The sequence below is a fragment of the Octopus bimaculoides genome, chromosome 11 (assembly GCF_046866305.1).
Source record: "Octopus bimaculoides isolate indiv1 chromosome 11, ASM4686630v1, whole genome shotgun sequence".
In the NCBI taxonomy this organism is placed as follows: domain Eukaryota; kingdom Metazoa; phylum Mollusca; class Cephalopoda; order Octopoda; family Octopodidae; genus Octopus; species Octopus bimaculoides.
In genome coordinates, this window is record NC_142938.1 from 69,692,057 (window position 1) to 69,706,818 (window position 14,762).

General features: G+C 38.4%; 1 protein-coding gene across 4 annotated transcripts in view; it reads right to left on the reverse strand.

Moving 5' to 3' along the window:
- Positions 1 to 14,762, reverse strand: part of LOC106876698 (E3 ubiquitin-protein ligase UBR2) — a 108,018-nt gene that overhangs the window by 2,094 nt on the left and 91,162 nt on the right. For all 4 annotated transcript variants that reach the window (XM_089360330.1, XM_089360329.1, XM_089360328.1 and 1 more), the window contains exons 38-46: positions 11,332 to 11,419; positions 11,072 to 11,224; positions 9,438 to 9,671; positions 6,097 to 6,172; positions 5,833 to 5,969; positions 4,327 to 4,435; positions 3,133 to 3,270; positions 2,181 to 2,351; positions 590 to 691 (exon numbers count right to left, since the gene is read on the reverse strand). In XM_089360330.1, coding sequence (XP_089216456.1) covers positions 590 to 691; positions 2,181 to 2,351; positions 3,133 to 3,270; positions 4,327 to 4,435; positions 5,833 to 5,969; positions 6,097 to 6,172; positions 9,438 to 9,671; positions 11,072 to 11,224; positions 11,332 to 11,419 — 1,208 coding nt within the window. The remainder of the gene's footprint in view (positions 1 to 589; positions 692 to 2,180; positions 2,352 to 3,132; positions 3,271 to 4,326; positions 4,436 to 5,832; positions 5,970 to 6,096; positions 6,173 to 9,437; positions 9,672 to 11,071; positions 11,225 to 11,331; positions 11,420 to 14,762) is intronic.

A 14,762-nucleotide genomic window follows, 5' to 3' on the forward strand; every position in this document is an offset into this window, starting at 1 on the left:
TCAGTCCTACTGTGGTGCACCTTGGGCAAGTCTTCTACTATAGCCCAGACTGACCAAAGCCTTGAGAGTGGATTTGGTAGACAGAAACTGAAAGAAGCCCATCATATATTGTGTATGTATGTGTGTGTGTAAGTGTGTATGTACCCTTATGCAGATAAAGTTATGGTTGTAAATGACCATCATCTTACAAACGAGGCTGTTCGTCATCACACGTGTGTGTCTTTGTCCTTCACCACCACCACCACCACCACTTGACAACTAGTGTTGGTGTGTTTACATCCCTGTAACTTAGCCGTTCTGCAAAAGACCCTGGTAGAATAAGTACCAGGCTTTAAAAAAAAAAAAGCCTAAGGTTGATTCATTTCATTAAAAAATCCTTAATGGGGATGCCCCAGCATGGCCACAGTCTAATGACTGAAACTAGTAACAGAGATAAAATATAAAAGATATTTTAAGAGGTGAAATGATGATCTGTCAGTAACACTGCAGCTCCACTGTTTTAGGGGAAGAATTTGAGACAACATGAATGAAAGAGCAGAGGTTTGTGAAAATAAATATAAGAGTATTGACGAACAAATAAGAGACTCACTTTAGCAGCTGATCAGTTTCCCCATAATCATCAAGGTAGGGAGCTGTTTGAAAACAGCCTTTGTTCTGGCCAGCTAGCAAAAATATCTGACAATCACGTATTCTGCAAAGAAAGACCAAACAAAAAAATTTTTTTTTTTAAATAATGATCAGCAAACAATTCACAAAGGCAATTATCTATCATCATCATCGTTTAACATCCGCTTTCCATGCTAGCATGGGTTGGACGATTTGACTGAGGACTGGTGGACCAGGAGGCGACACCAGGCTCCAATCTGATCTGGCAGAATTTCTACAGCTGGATGCCCTTCCTAACGCCAACCACTCCGAGAGTGTAGTGGGTGCTTTTACGTGCCACATGCACGAAGGCCAGTCAGGCGGTACTGGTAATAGCCATGCTCAAAATGGTGTATTTTATGTGCCACCCGCACAAGAGCCAGTCTGATGGCACTGGCAACGACCTCGCTCGAATGTCTTTTCACGTGCCAGGAAGGCGACGCTGGTAACGATTATGCCCAAATGGTGCTATTTACATGCCACTGGCACGGAAGCCAGACAGCTGCTCTGGCAACGATCACGCTTGGATGGTGCTCTTAACGCTCCACTGGCACAGGTGCCATCATGATTTCGCTTTCACTAGCCCGAGATGCCATCACAATTTCGCGTTCACTTAACATTACCATTATCAGTTTAATGTCACTTTTCTACATTGTTATAACGGCCAGGACAACTTTGTTAAACAGCATATGGTTGTTCCCATGAGTTCTGCATTATTGTACCTGTGATGTTTTGACTTCATCACCAACAACTCTACTGCTTACAATGGCCTGGTTCTACCAGGAGCATTGTCCAGTGTCATTAATGTTGTCCATAATAGTGTGGTCATCATCCTAACTGCATTAAACATGAGCTGACAAAGGAGCTTCTGCACAGTCTATTTACTAAAACTTAACACCCAAATTACTCTTCAATTATATTTTGCAGTCTTAGAAAAAATAACAAAAAAATTTTTTTAAAAAGACACTTGAAAATTTTAGTCCTAGATACATTGTGAACAAAAGACAGAATGGCTAGAATGTCTTTGATTATAAGTTTGCAAGAGCAGGTCTGACCTGGGATTAAATAATAATACCCAAATGTTTTCAGATTTCCCATTACCATTCAATATCGTGTATTTAGCAGACCAAACTTAATTCAGTCCACTACAGAGAAGTAAACATGTCCCATAATCATACAGTTATTAGTCTATAATCAGACTGACACAGGGTTAATATACTGGTTTCATATTTTGGCACAAAGCCAGCAAGCTCAGGGAAAGGAGCAAGTCAATTACATCGACCCCAGTATGCAACTGGTACTTATTTTATCATCTCTGGAAGGATGAAAAACATAGTCAATCTCGGTGGAATTTGAACTCAAACGTAAAGATGAATGAAATACTGTAAAGCCCAGTGTGCTAATGATTCTGTCAGCTCACAGCCTTAAAGGGCTCATCTATTAAATTCACCGGCTTATCAAGCATACAATCGGACAGATTAGCATAAAATATAAATTCAATAACAATTGTGTGTGCGTATACAAGCCATATTTACCTGAGGAATATCCCAATACCAGCACCACAAACATGTGAGTGTGCAGTTGCTGCACCAACTAATTTTTTGTCCACTTCTACTTGACAGCAGTAGCTATGGGAACAGAGGACTTGACCACAGACAAGGCACATTGTTGGTACACGGCTCTCATCTCCAGATGACCGGGGACAGCTGTGGAAGGCGGGGAAAAAAAAAGATTATAAATAAACTGCATAATATTAGAACTACAGAACAGTAAACAACCAACAACATCAATCAGTAAACAACAGTGAACGATTATTTCCAGCCTCTGGGTGGGATACGTTAATATTTAGCTCCAATGTTTTACAGATTGTTGCTTTCCAGACTCCCTCCCTGTTGAAACTTGTCCCAACACCAATTAGTTAATACCAGTTTTATGTTAGTGTTTAATTCTTCAGCATTTAAACTGACCATATCCGGCCAAAAATATCCTACATGTTTCATGTTCAAACTGACCAGATCCAGCCTCTCACACCCACTCTACAATGTCATTTGAACAGTAAACAATCACGTCATCAAAATCTCAAAGCTATGAGATAATGCATGATTAATTCAAACCAATGTGAATAAATAAGCATCACATTTGGCAGGGGAATCTGAACGCTAAAGGGTTAATAATGGCTGGATAAGTTGAAACACAAATCTTCTGCTATACATCTTGACATCTAAACAACTGAAACCCCAAATCAGCCATTGTTGGATAAATGTATCTGAGGGTGTTTGGATAAATGTATCTGAGGGTGTTTGGATAAATGTATCAGAGTATTTGTAATTACAGAAAAAGGAGTTTGAGCGGTTACTCTTGTATGTGTATGTGTGTGCCCCCATGCATGCACATATTTAGGAGGATATTTCAAAATAGATGGCAGATGTTATTAATTTATCTACTTTGTAAGGTTAGAAATGTATCAATATTGGCAATTAGACTTACGTGTAACTTGAAACTTGATTCATTAGTTCACTGTAATCGTTAGGTAACTTGACCAAATGATTCAGTGGTAAAGGATATCTAATAATCTTCTGGTTACTTGCTGTGAAGTGGTCTTTGATGGATGGATGGCTGCACCACCTGTGAAAAGATACAAATTATGAAGAAACAACACATACATACATACATATATATATATTGTAGGTAAAGAGAAGTAGGCATGGTTATATGATTAAGAACTTCACTTCACAGCCTTGTGGCTTCATGATTGGTCCAACTGTGTAACATCTTGGACGTTTACCATAACCTCCAGTTGATTAATGCCTTGTGAATGGAATTGGTACACGAAAACCATACAGAAGCTTGTGTGTGTATATGTATAAAGGCATAGATTGATAGGTAAAAGGTTGAGAAATACTGGTTTAGATTGATAGAACAGTGCATGCTTTAAAGTAAATATACACCAAACCATTGTCATGCACTAACTGCTGAACTCGGCTGAGATGACTGCCGTCAGTGCAACCTAGTTGCCTGGTAACAAACCGTTGTCGTGGGGTTAAGTTAGGGTATGCAAGTCAAGTGAAGCAGAAAAATGTATCTCACTCCAAATTCAAAAGAATGTGTATGACATTTTAATATCATCATCATCATTTAACGTCTGCTTTCCATGCTAGCATGGGTTGGACGATTTGACTGGGGACTGGCGAACCAGATGGCTACACCAGACTCCAATCTGATCTGGCAGAGTTTCTACAGCTGGATGCCCTTCCTAACGCCAACCACTCAGAGAGTGTAGTGGGTGCTTTTACGTGCCAGTCCGGCGGTACTGGCAACGGCCACGCTCAAATGGTGTTTTTTACGTGCCACCTGCACAGGAGTCAGTCCAATGTTTTGTTCACATGCCACCAGCACAAGTGCCAGTAAGGTGAAGCTGGAAACGATTGCGCTCAAATGGTGCTTTTTACGTGCCACCGGCACAGGAGCGAGACCGCTGCTCTGGTAGCGATCCCGCTATTTAACAATTTTCAATAATCTAATTCCGGTTATTAATTGGGAAAGCATGATTAGTATTACATATCTTCATTAATTAGACATTTTGATATGAGTTTATAGAGGACCTAGTGTTAGAACAATGACATTTCTAAAAGGATTTATGTGAAAAAAGAAAAGCATTATTAAAAGAAAGATTTAACAAACCTAGCCATGAGTTCAGAAATAATATCTCCTTGATTTTCAAATAATGTAGTCAATTTTGAAGGGAGAGCTAAAAATCGACAAACAAATTCAAACTGGTTGCTGGAGTTCTCTGAAGAGAGAGAGAGAGAGATAAAAAAGTTGGGGTTTATAACTTCTTGGCCAGAAATAGTACAACTATTAGTCTAATACAAATAAAACAAAATACTAAACTGACTATTTCATTTTTGTATTTGGTTTGCCAGATTCTTGATGTGAACTTATGTTGAAACATATTCTGCTGTATCTTGGGAGGGTCATAATGCCAATAATAAACACACACACACACAAGTATTATTTCACTTCTTTTACTATTATCATTATTAGTATGGTAGTGAGCTGGCAGAGTCATTAGCATGCCAGGCAAAATGGTCAACAGCATTTCATCCATCTTTATGTGCTGAGTTTAAATTCCACTTAGCCTTTCAAGGTCAATAGAATAAGTACTGATGAGCAACGGTGTCCATGTAATCCGCTTACCTTTCCTCAGAAAGTGCTAGCCTTGTGTCAAAATTTGAAATTATTATTATTTTTAGTCAATTGGTTAATATTATTATTATCAGTCAATTGGTTAATCATCTAACCAATTGACTAATCGATTGTTTGGTCAAAGTCCTTTTCTCACTATTTGTACTCTCATCACTGAAGCCCTCTCAACATCAGGTCAGCTGAAGCAGACAAACCTATCCAACTGATGGATTCACTGAATGATTAATCAAAACAACCTACTAGTTAACCAACTGACTAATAATAATAATAAAGGGAGTGAAATAGAAGCAGTGCATGTATTTATTATTCTTTTCTACTCTAGGTACAAGGCTTGAAATTGGTGAGGGTGGGAGTCGATTAGATCAACCCCAGTACGCAACTGGTACTTAATTTATTGACCCCCCCCTCCACCCAAAAGGGTGAAAGGCAAAGTTGATCGCGGTGGAATTTGAACTCAGAACAAAGACAGACAAAATACCGCTAAGCATTTCACCCGGCGTGCTAACTTTTCTTATTTCTTTATTGCCCACAGGGGGCTAAACATAGAGGGAACAAACAAGGACAGACAAAGGGATTAAGTCGATTACATTGACCCCAGTTCGTAACTGGTACTAAATTTATCGACTCCGAAAGGATGAAAGGCAAAGTTTACCTCGGCGGAATTTGAACTCAGAATGTAACGGCAGACGAAATACTGCTAAGCATTTCGCCCGTCGTGCTAATGATTCTGCCAGCTCACCGCCTTCTGCTAACGTTTCTGGCAGCTTGCTGCTTTAGCTCATATATTTATTATTGCATAAGGACTCTCCTGAGATACAACCAAATATTAATTGAATATTATCACAAATATTTTTTAAAAAATTGACTTTACATAATTCATAAATTTTGTAATTTTACAATTTCAATCACACAAATCAAGAAGATGGTTTTGTTCTCCAAAGTTTAATTTCCTGTTTGTACCAAATGTTTTATGTCATTTACCTTGAAGCTCAGGAGGTGTGGAAACTCCTGTTATGCAATGATACATAAGCGCGGCACATCGCAAGAAAGGCAGACAGGCTTGTTTGAGATGAGTAGAGAGTGTCCAAGGACATACTTCACACGCATCACAACTCAATCTGGAGTAAATAGACAAGAACAAACAAAAGAAGGAGTAAGAAGTCTGGAAGGAACAATACAGCTCAACACAAAAATAGTATGAGGAGCATAGACATGATGAACAGGGAAGAAAAACATGATAATTACCCAGCTTTCTCCCTTAGTTTCTTGTAGATCATCACCAAACCGTCATCATCAGTATCGCATTCCATTTCCATCATATCTAAAAATTTTTAAAACATATTTTATATTAGTCAGAGAAACAGGTTAGAAATACAAGAATTGAAAGTTTAAGTATTTAGAAATGAGTGTTACGTCTTTGTGACAGGTGATCACAATTTTCTGCAATACAGGTGTGGCTGTATGGTAAATAGCTTGTTTCACAACTACATGGCTCCAGGTTCACTCACCACTACGCAACACCTTGGGCAAGTGTCTTCTGCTATAGCTTTGGGCTGACAAAAGCTTTGTGAGTAGATTTCGGTAGATGGAAAGTGAAAGAAACCCATTGTCTGTGTGTGTGTCTGTGTTTGTTCCCAATCACCGCTTGATAACTGCTGTGTTTATGTCCCCATAACTTAGCTGCTCAGCAAAAGAGACGATAGAATAAGTATGAAGCTTAAAAAATAAATAAATAAATAAATACTGGGGTCAAGTCACTTGACTAAAGGCGGTGCCCCAGCATGGCCGACTGAAATAAGTAAAAGAAAAATAAACACTTCTTAAAACTTTGTGGTAAGTAGCTTGCTTACCAACCACATGGTTCTGGGTTCAGTCCCACTGCGTGGCATCTTGGGCAAGTGTCTTCTACTATAGCCTCGGGCCGACCAAAGCCTTGTGAGTGGATTTGGTAGACGGAAATTGAAAGAAGCCCGTCGTATATATGTGTATGTTTGTCCCCCCAACATCGCTTGACAACCGATGCTGGTGTCTTTACGTCCCCGTGACTTAGCGGCTCGGCAAAAGAGACCGATAGAATAAGTACTAGGCTTACAAAGAATAAGTCCTGGGGTCGATCTGCTCGACTAAAGGCAGTGCTCCAGCATGGCCACAGTCAAATGACTGAAACAAGTAAAAGAGTAAAGAGTATTCTGTTCCTTTCCTTTCCCTCCTCCCACACTTCCCTTTTCTACATTCTTCTCAACTCTTCAACCTTTCTGCTGGGCCTTCATTCTTTCTTCAAGCAATGGTCACCATGTAAAATGTCTTGCAATAGACTAACATTGTGGAGAGATCATGGACACTTTACAGGCATCATATTAAACAACTAGACTTATTCCATCTTAGCTGCCTTCATCCAATTTGCAACAGAGTGACAGGACAAAGTCCCTAACAGAGATTCTTACAAGAGATGACTTTATAGACATAGAGAAATTCCTTATCAAAGCACAACTGAAGTGGTCAGTTATGTGGTACACATGGATGACATTTGCTTACCTAATGCCCTCTTTTATGGTTGGTTTAGCTCTAGTACAAGACAACAAGGTCACCCACTGCTCCATTATAAGGAGTCTTTAAAAACTTACTTGAAAATCTGTCAGATAAATCTGAAGATATGGGAAGTGATAGCTCTGAATAAAACTCAGTAGAGAAGCTCTTGCTGCCAAGCCACCTCCTACTTTGGGGCAGTCATAATCAACACCCTGAAGGAGAAAAAAGCCCAGCATAGGTCTAATCTACAACAAAATGATGACCACCACTGCAACAGGATCTGCAAATCCTGGATATCATCATCATCGTTTAACGTCTGCTTTCCATGCTAGCATGGGTTGGACGATTTGACTGAGGACTGGTGAAACCGGATGGCAACACCAGGCTCCAGTCTGATTTGGCAGAGTTTCTACAGCTGGATGCCCTTCCTAACGCCAACCACTCAGAGAGTGTAGTGGGTGCTTTTACGTGTCACCCGCACGAAAACGGCCACGCTCGAAATGGTGTCTTTTATGTGCCACCCGCACAAGCCAGTCCAGGGGCACTGGCAACGATCTCGCTCGAAAATCCTACAGGAGCCAGTCAGGCGGTACTGGCAACGGCCACGCTCAAAATGGTGCATCTCATGTGCCACCCGCACAAGAACCAGTCCAGGGGCACTGGCAACGATCTTACTTGGCTTGCAGGGTCTTCTCACGCACAGCACATTTCCAAAGGTCTCGGTCAGTAGTCATTGCCTCGGTGAGGCCCAATGTACGAAGGTCTTGCCTCACCACCTCAGCCCAGGTCTTCCTGGGCCTACCTCTTCCACGGGTTCCCTCAACTGTTAGGGTGTGGCACTTTTTCACGCAGCTATCCTCCTCCATTCTCACCACATGTCCATACCAGCGCAATCGTCTCTCTTGCACGCCACAACTGATGCTTCTAGTCTGTATTTTTGCCAGGAGCAGTCAATCCTTTCATTTATTTATTTATTACCTCCACCTTAAACAAAGGCAGAGGAGTTGTTTTCAGTCGTGTTTGTTTGTTTGTCTGTGGACAAGATATCTCAAGAACCACTGGATGGATTTGGATGAAACTTTCAGGGATGTTTGGCCTCATGACTGGCACAAACTGATTAGATTTTGCAATCGATCCAATACAGGACAAGGATTCTGGATTAGTTCTGGGTTTTTTTACTTAATTTTTGAGAGTGGTCGGGTTCACTTTTAGTATCCTTGTTTGTGAGAGCAGTTGAGTTTATTTCAGATATTCTCATTTTAAAAATCATCTCTGGCTGATCGTTGAGAGGACACTGGTGTTGCCTTGGCAGAGGTTTGCGCTCTGAGTGCTCTTCTTTATTTTTGTCTTTCTTTCTCTCTTTCCACTGAAGAAGGACAATGTCCAAAACATCATAATAACTCTTTCCATCTCCTGGAGCATCAAACTAATAATTTTGATCAGGAACTTATCCCATCCTGGTTTTTGTTTTTCACTATAACATGCATGCATATATATTCAGTTATTCATCTATTTAAGTTCAATCAGATGTGTGAAGACCTTTTACCATGGAGACAGTCTTGGGAGAAAATGCTTCTCCTGGACAACGTCTGAAATCACACTGGGTTGTGAACATCATTTGATTGTAGAATGCATATGTTTCTGCATTGTTCTGCATCATCAGCTATGAATACCAAATCTGCCCTTCTCTTGAGATTATTTCCACAACAAAAAGGTCTTCTCAACATCCAAGTGCTGGATGCTTTTAATGTGGCACTGGCAGGGCATTACTATACATGAATGCCTCATGCTATGAGGGACTCTTAGGTCAAACTACCATAATAAACACATTTTTACCGAACACGAGGAAATGCAACTCTCAAAGCTGGCCTCTTAAAAAACAGACTGAACTATATATCGAACGATTTCGCAGTTATTACAACATTTTTCCCTTATAAAGTTTTTTTCATGCTAGCTACTTGATAAATTCTTGTAAAAGATTTTATCCTATTATTGAATTAATTATATATATATATATATATATATATAAAAAGAAAGAGATAAACATGCACACATACCTTGTGACTCTGGTTCATAGACAAGGAGAATCTGAACCAAGTGAGCAGTGAGAACCAATTGCAGGGCATGTTGATCATTGAGGCTGCCTGTGGGGAACGTAGTAAGCAGTGAAGTTTGCCCCTCAGCATAGAGAGTTGGCAACGACATTACCAACACAGTTAAGTAGTGAAACATATCTAAGTCAAGAATGCAGGGTGGTTCATGTTTTTTCTCCAAACCATCAGGAATTAATGCTGAAAAACGAAAACAAGAAAATACCAATGTAATGTTTCCCAAATGGTTGATCTAAAAAAATCAGAAAACGAGAATATAAAATGTAAAAGATTAAAAGATATATAATTCAAATATTAAAGGAACTTCCGAATCTCCCTGTCTTTGAATTTTTTGTTTTTATTCAATTAGTCTGATTAAATTAATTAATGTAGCTCTAAAGCTAGTTCATGGAGAACTCTAGTGGATTCCTGCTTTGCAATACATTCCTGATATATTTTGAGAAACAGAGTGCATAGTGTGTGTAACCGGTTACTTTCAGTTTCTGTCTACTAAATCCATTCACAAGGCTTTGGTTAACTTGGGAATGTAGAGGATATTTGTCCAAGGTGCCATGCAGTAGGACTGAACTTCAAACCACGATTGGTAAGCAAACTTCTCAATCATACAACCACGCCTGCATGCTAATATGTGTGTGTTTATTAAAATAAACAAGGGTTAAAGTTGCTTGACTACTGATCACATGGTTATAAATTTAGATTTTACTAGTCATTGTATTGCTGTTGTTCTTCTGAGTAAAACACACAACTGTTTATTCCAGCTTTCTTGACAAAACCAGGCATTTCAGTCCCAACCCCTCCATCTTTTTTCAAAGATGGTAAATGTAACATTATCCTGTATGTCTTTCCTTTTAAAGATAGTTGCATGTGATTTAAGAGAATTGGATCCTTTGAGTGATTAGCAGAGGCAAAACCATTAGAAAGCCTCTACACAGTCGAGTTGGTTGAGCCGTTAGAAATAATACTTAAATTTCCATCAAATCACACCCTTCTTAGGAAAAAGGACACATAGAGTAAGGTAGTTTTGGATATCCTATGCCTTAAAAATGTTGTGATGGTCATGGCTTGAACGAGCTTCTCCAAATATAAACCACTGCCAAGAGACAGAAATCTTTCGTTGCCAACACAGGTAAACAGCTCTGAACTATATGTATTCAGGAGACAAAAACAGACAATTTCATTCAAGAAATGTACTCCCCACTACCACCACTACCACTTAACCCTTTACCTACCAGTGATCTCATATGAGAACACTTAAAAATTACAAATTTCGTAATTATCTGTCCATATTTACACATATCTAACCTTTTTGCTATATCTACTAGGTATATTTCTCTGATATTCAAATGAGGTTTGCTAATTTTTCGCCCAATATCTCGCTTATTTCTATTTAAAATGTTATTTTGGAATGTTATTTTGAAATGTTATTTTGATCATTCCAGCGTGTTTCTAAGACTGTTTTATGCTAGAAATCAAAGTTTCATTAAAAAATTCCAGTAAATAGAATTATGGGAGGTAATGGGTTAAGACTTCATGGAATTGAAAATACTGATGATATCTGAAGAGTATTGTTAAGGTTTTACCTGTTAACAATCGTATGCAATGTTGCTTGACTGTGTCTGCAGACATCACCTGGCTACAAACCGCAGCAAACTTCACTAGTGCAACCAAACAGTCAGAACGACGACTGGGTAACGAACCAAACAACGGCTTGTTGTTGTGTTGCAAACTTTGTTCTGAAAAGAAAACGAGCGTTTTGTGAGACAAAAAAATCCATCTCTACTCAAACAGGTGAAATACTAAAGAAAATAACAGCATATTAAGAAAACAACAGCATTCGTACCTATTACTTGAATTGTGTAGGCACAGGTATTCCAAACCATGATAGGAACACAAGGATTCTCACCATCAGGCTCCTTTGCTAATCCAAACTACAAAAAAAAAAAAAAAAAAAAAAAAAAGGACAGTTTTGAATTATTTAACATTATAATTAAAATATCATTAACATTTTAATAAAGGTAAGACCTCATCCAGTAGGTTGATTATGATCAAAGGTATTCAAACTATTTTTAGATTCGAGATTTTTAAAGAATTTGTGAATTGTTCTAGAAAAATATTTTGAGGGCTTTTTTGAAGTTTATTAACCCTTTGAGCCCTGACCTCTTGAACCTTATTTTACCATATACCTGGCACTCCACTGGTGCTACAGTATAGAGGAAAACAAGCCATCCACCAGTAAACCGGCGTTACAAGCTCAAAGGGTTAACATTTAAAACAATTTTTTCTTTAAGCAATTTTTGAGATTTCTTTAAAAAAAAAATTTTTTTAATTCTAAAAAATTTTTCACCTTTGTTCTCAGTTTATCTTGTACTTAACAGTCTTTCAGTTTTAATCTATTCAGTTACAGTATTTCATCTGCTTCTTTTACCTTTCCAATCTCTCCTGCTAATGGCATTACCCTGTTGTCTTACTACACTATAGCTAACTGTACCAGCCTACCTTTCTTATACCATTGCATTGCAGGAGTTTCCACTCCAACTGAACTCGATAGCAAACAACATACACAATTGGGTACAAACAGGAAACTAAGTTGTGGAGAATAAAACATACTTTCAACCATCTATGTCATGATTTCTATGGTTGAAATTATAAAATTGAAATGAATAAATTAAAATCTATTTTCCTAACATCACTTTATATTAAAACATAGCTGTAGTTAATTGTTCAAGTCTGGTGCCGTCACCGTTCAACATGAAGTCTATTGTATTCCAGCCGCCTCTACTTTCTCATTCATCTTTTAATTAGTCATATGATGTCTAGGCTCATTCCAATTTTTTTAATTTAACATAGTCTCTAGTCTAGATCTGATTCATTCATCTTTTAATTAATCCTTTTGTTACTATATTTGTAACTACAATATGTGTTGCAATTAAATTCTTAAATAATTGTAAATTTAGATTGGTTTCATAAAGCATCATCATTTAATGGCAGTCTTCCATACTGGCATGGATCGGACAGTTTGACAGGAGCTGGCAAAAGCTAGAGGACTGAGTCAAGCTCGACTGTCTGTTTTGGTGAGACAAAGATTCTTTGAGAGTGGGATGTATTGGAGAAGGTGGCCCAGTGCCAAGTGATGAGAGGTTAGCGTTGGCAAAGGGAGAGAAACAGGTGTCTTGCTGCAAGGGAAAGAGAGAGTGAGAGAGAGAGAGAGAGAGAGAGAGAGCAAGAGAGATGGTGGCAACATGCCAGGGTATACTCTCAAGGTATGGCATCATCATCATCATCATCGTTTAATGTCCACTTTCCATGCTAGCATGGGTTGCACGATTTGACTGAGGACTGGTGGACCAGATGGCTACATCAGGCTCCGATCTGATTTGGCAGAGTTTCTACAGCTGGATGCCCTTCCTAACGCCAACCACTCAGAGAATATAAATATGCTGGTAAAGCATTACTAAAGGTGTATGAATAGCAAGTTCACATGAATGCATAGAGTGGGGAAGGAATGCAGTGAGTGGTGAAAACTGGGTGTGTGTGTGTGTGTGTATATATATATATATATATATATAGAGAGGGGGTGGGGACAACAGGATAGCAATGATACAGCGAGCAGGGCAGTGATGACAGAATTGGGCTGCAGGAGTGAAGAAGAAGAGGTAAAGAGATGTAGTTTGGTTTATTGTGAAAAATTTATGTTACATGTGGGTGGAATAAGACAGCACTTCCAGTACTCAGTTTCACTGAGGTGGGTGGATCTCCTCATGAACCCCATACTGCCAGACATCTTGATCCATTGTCATCTTCTCTGTGAGGCCCACCTTTGTTGATTTATTAAAGTGGTGTGTTCAAAGAGAACTTAGATTCTTACATAAATCTACTTTGGAATTACTCTAACTACAGGTAAACACAGATAAAAACCTGTAAAATATAAAGTTATTTAAATATTACCATATTAAAATGAGTTATTAACCAATGTTATATTACATATATCTCTAAGGCTGTGAGCTGGTAGAATCGTTAGCACGCCGGGCGAAATGCTTAGCAGTATTTCTCTTGTTGCTACATTCTGAGTTCAAGTTCTATCGAGGTCAACTTTGCTTTTCATCCTTTTGGGGCCAATAAATTAAGTACCAGTTGAGTACTGGGGTCAATGTAATCAACTTAACCCCTCACCACAAACTTCAGGCCTTGTGCTTATAGCAGAAAGGATTATATTACATATCTACCTAAATGCTCACCATTATATTTACTGCAAAAATGCTTAAATTTCATACTGTCTTCCTTTGTTTATAAATTGTGTAACAATTAACCTTTGCCGTTATCATATGGGACACTTGGAATAAATGAAAATAAAAAGCCAATGGGTTGTGAGTCGTAGAAAAGACAGTTGGTTCCTTTGAAAAATTTTAGAAGAGAAATATTCTACAAAGTGTTTAGCTTCAACATTATTGAAGTAGTTGTATACTGTCAACTTAATGTGACAGTTCCCTGAAGGGAATAATATTACTGTTGGTTAGATCTAGGAAGCTGCACCGCTTCCTGTCGGCCTTGACACATTTTCTGTGTCCTTATGTTTACAAGGGGGAGACAAGCACCTCCACCCAGCTCCCCCTTGTAAACATAAGGACACAGAAAATGTGTCAAGGCCGACAGGAAGCAGTGCAGCTTCCTAGGTCTAACCAACAGTAGTATTATTCCCTTCAGAGGACTGTCACATTAAGTTGACAGCATACAACAACTACATCGTATCACTACTGCATAATCTCTCGGAGAGATTTAGAAAGGTATTATTTCTAAATTCAACATTATTGTTTTTACAACTGCTGCCCAACAAGAAAATTAAGACATCCAATTTGGTCCCCGTATTATGCTAGACGCATTTTTTTTTTTTTTATAATTCACTGCAAAATCAGTATTACTAAAATTTTGCTGCAAGATCACTATTACTAAATGTGAAGCTTACATAATTTAAGAAAACAAAAAGATAGAATGTTATAGAAATACAGAAAAATTTAGAAAAAACAGATTGCCAAAAAATTTAGAAATCATAAAATTCATGGTGTGAAAATGCTAGAAAAACCAGGTTATCTTTAATGCAGCAACAAGATTTACATCAACATCCAATATACTGCTGATAGAATACCCAATTATTAATACACAAGTGCCTTTTCATTGCATGGCAATTACATTACTGAGTGTAATAAATGGGAGAGGGTAAAAAGTTATTTTACCCTTAATTTATATAGCAATAAGATGGAGGGGATCAAGAGTTGG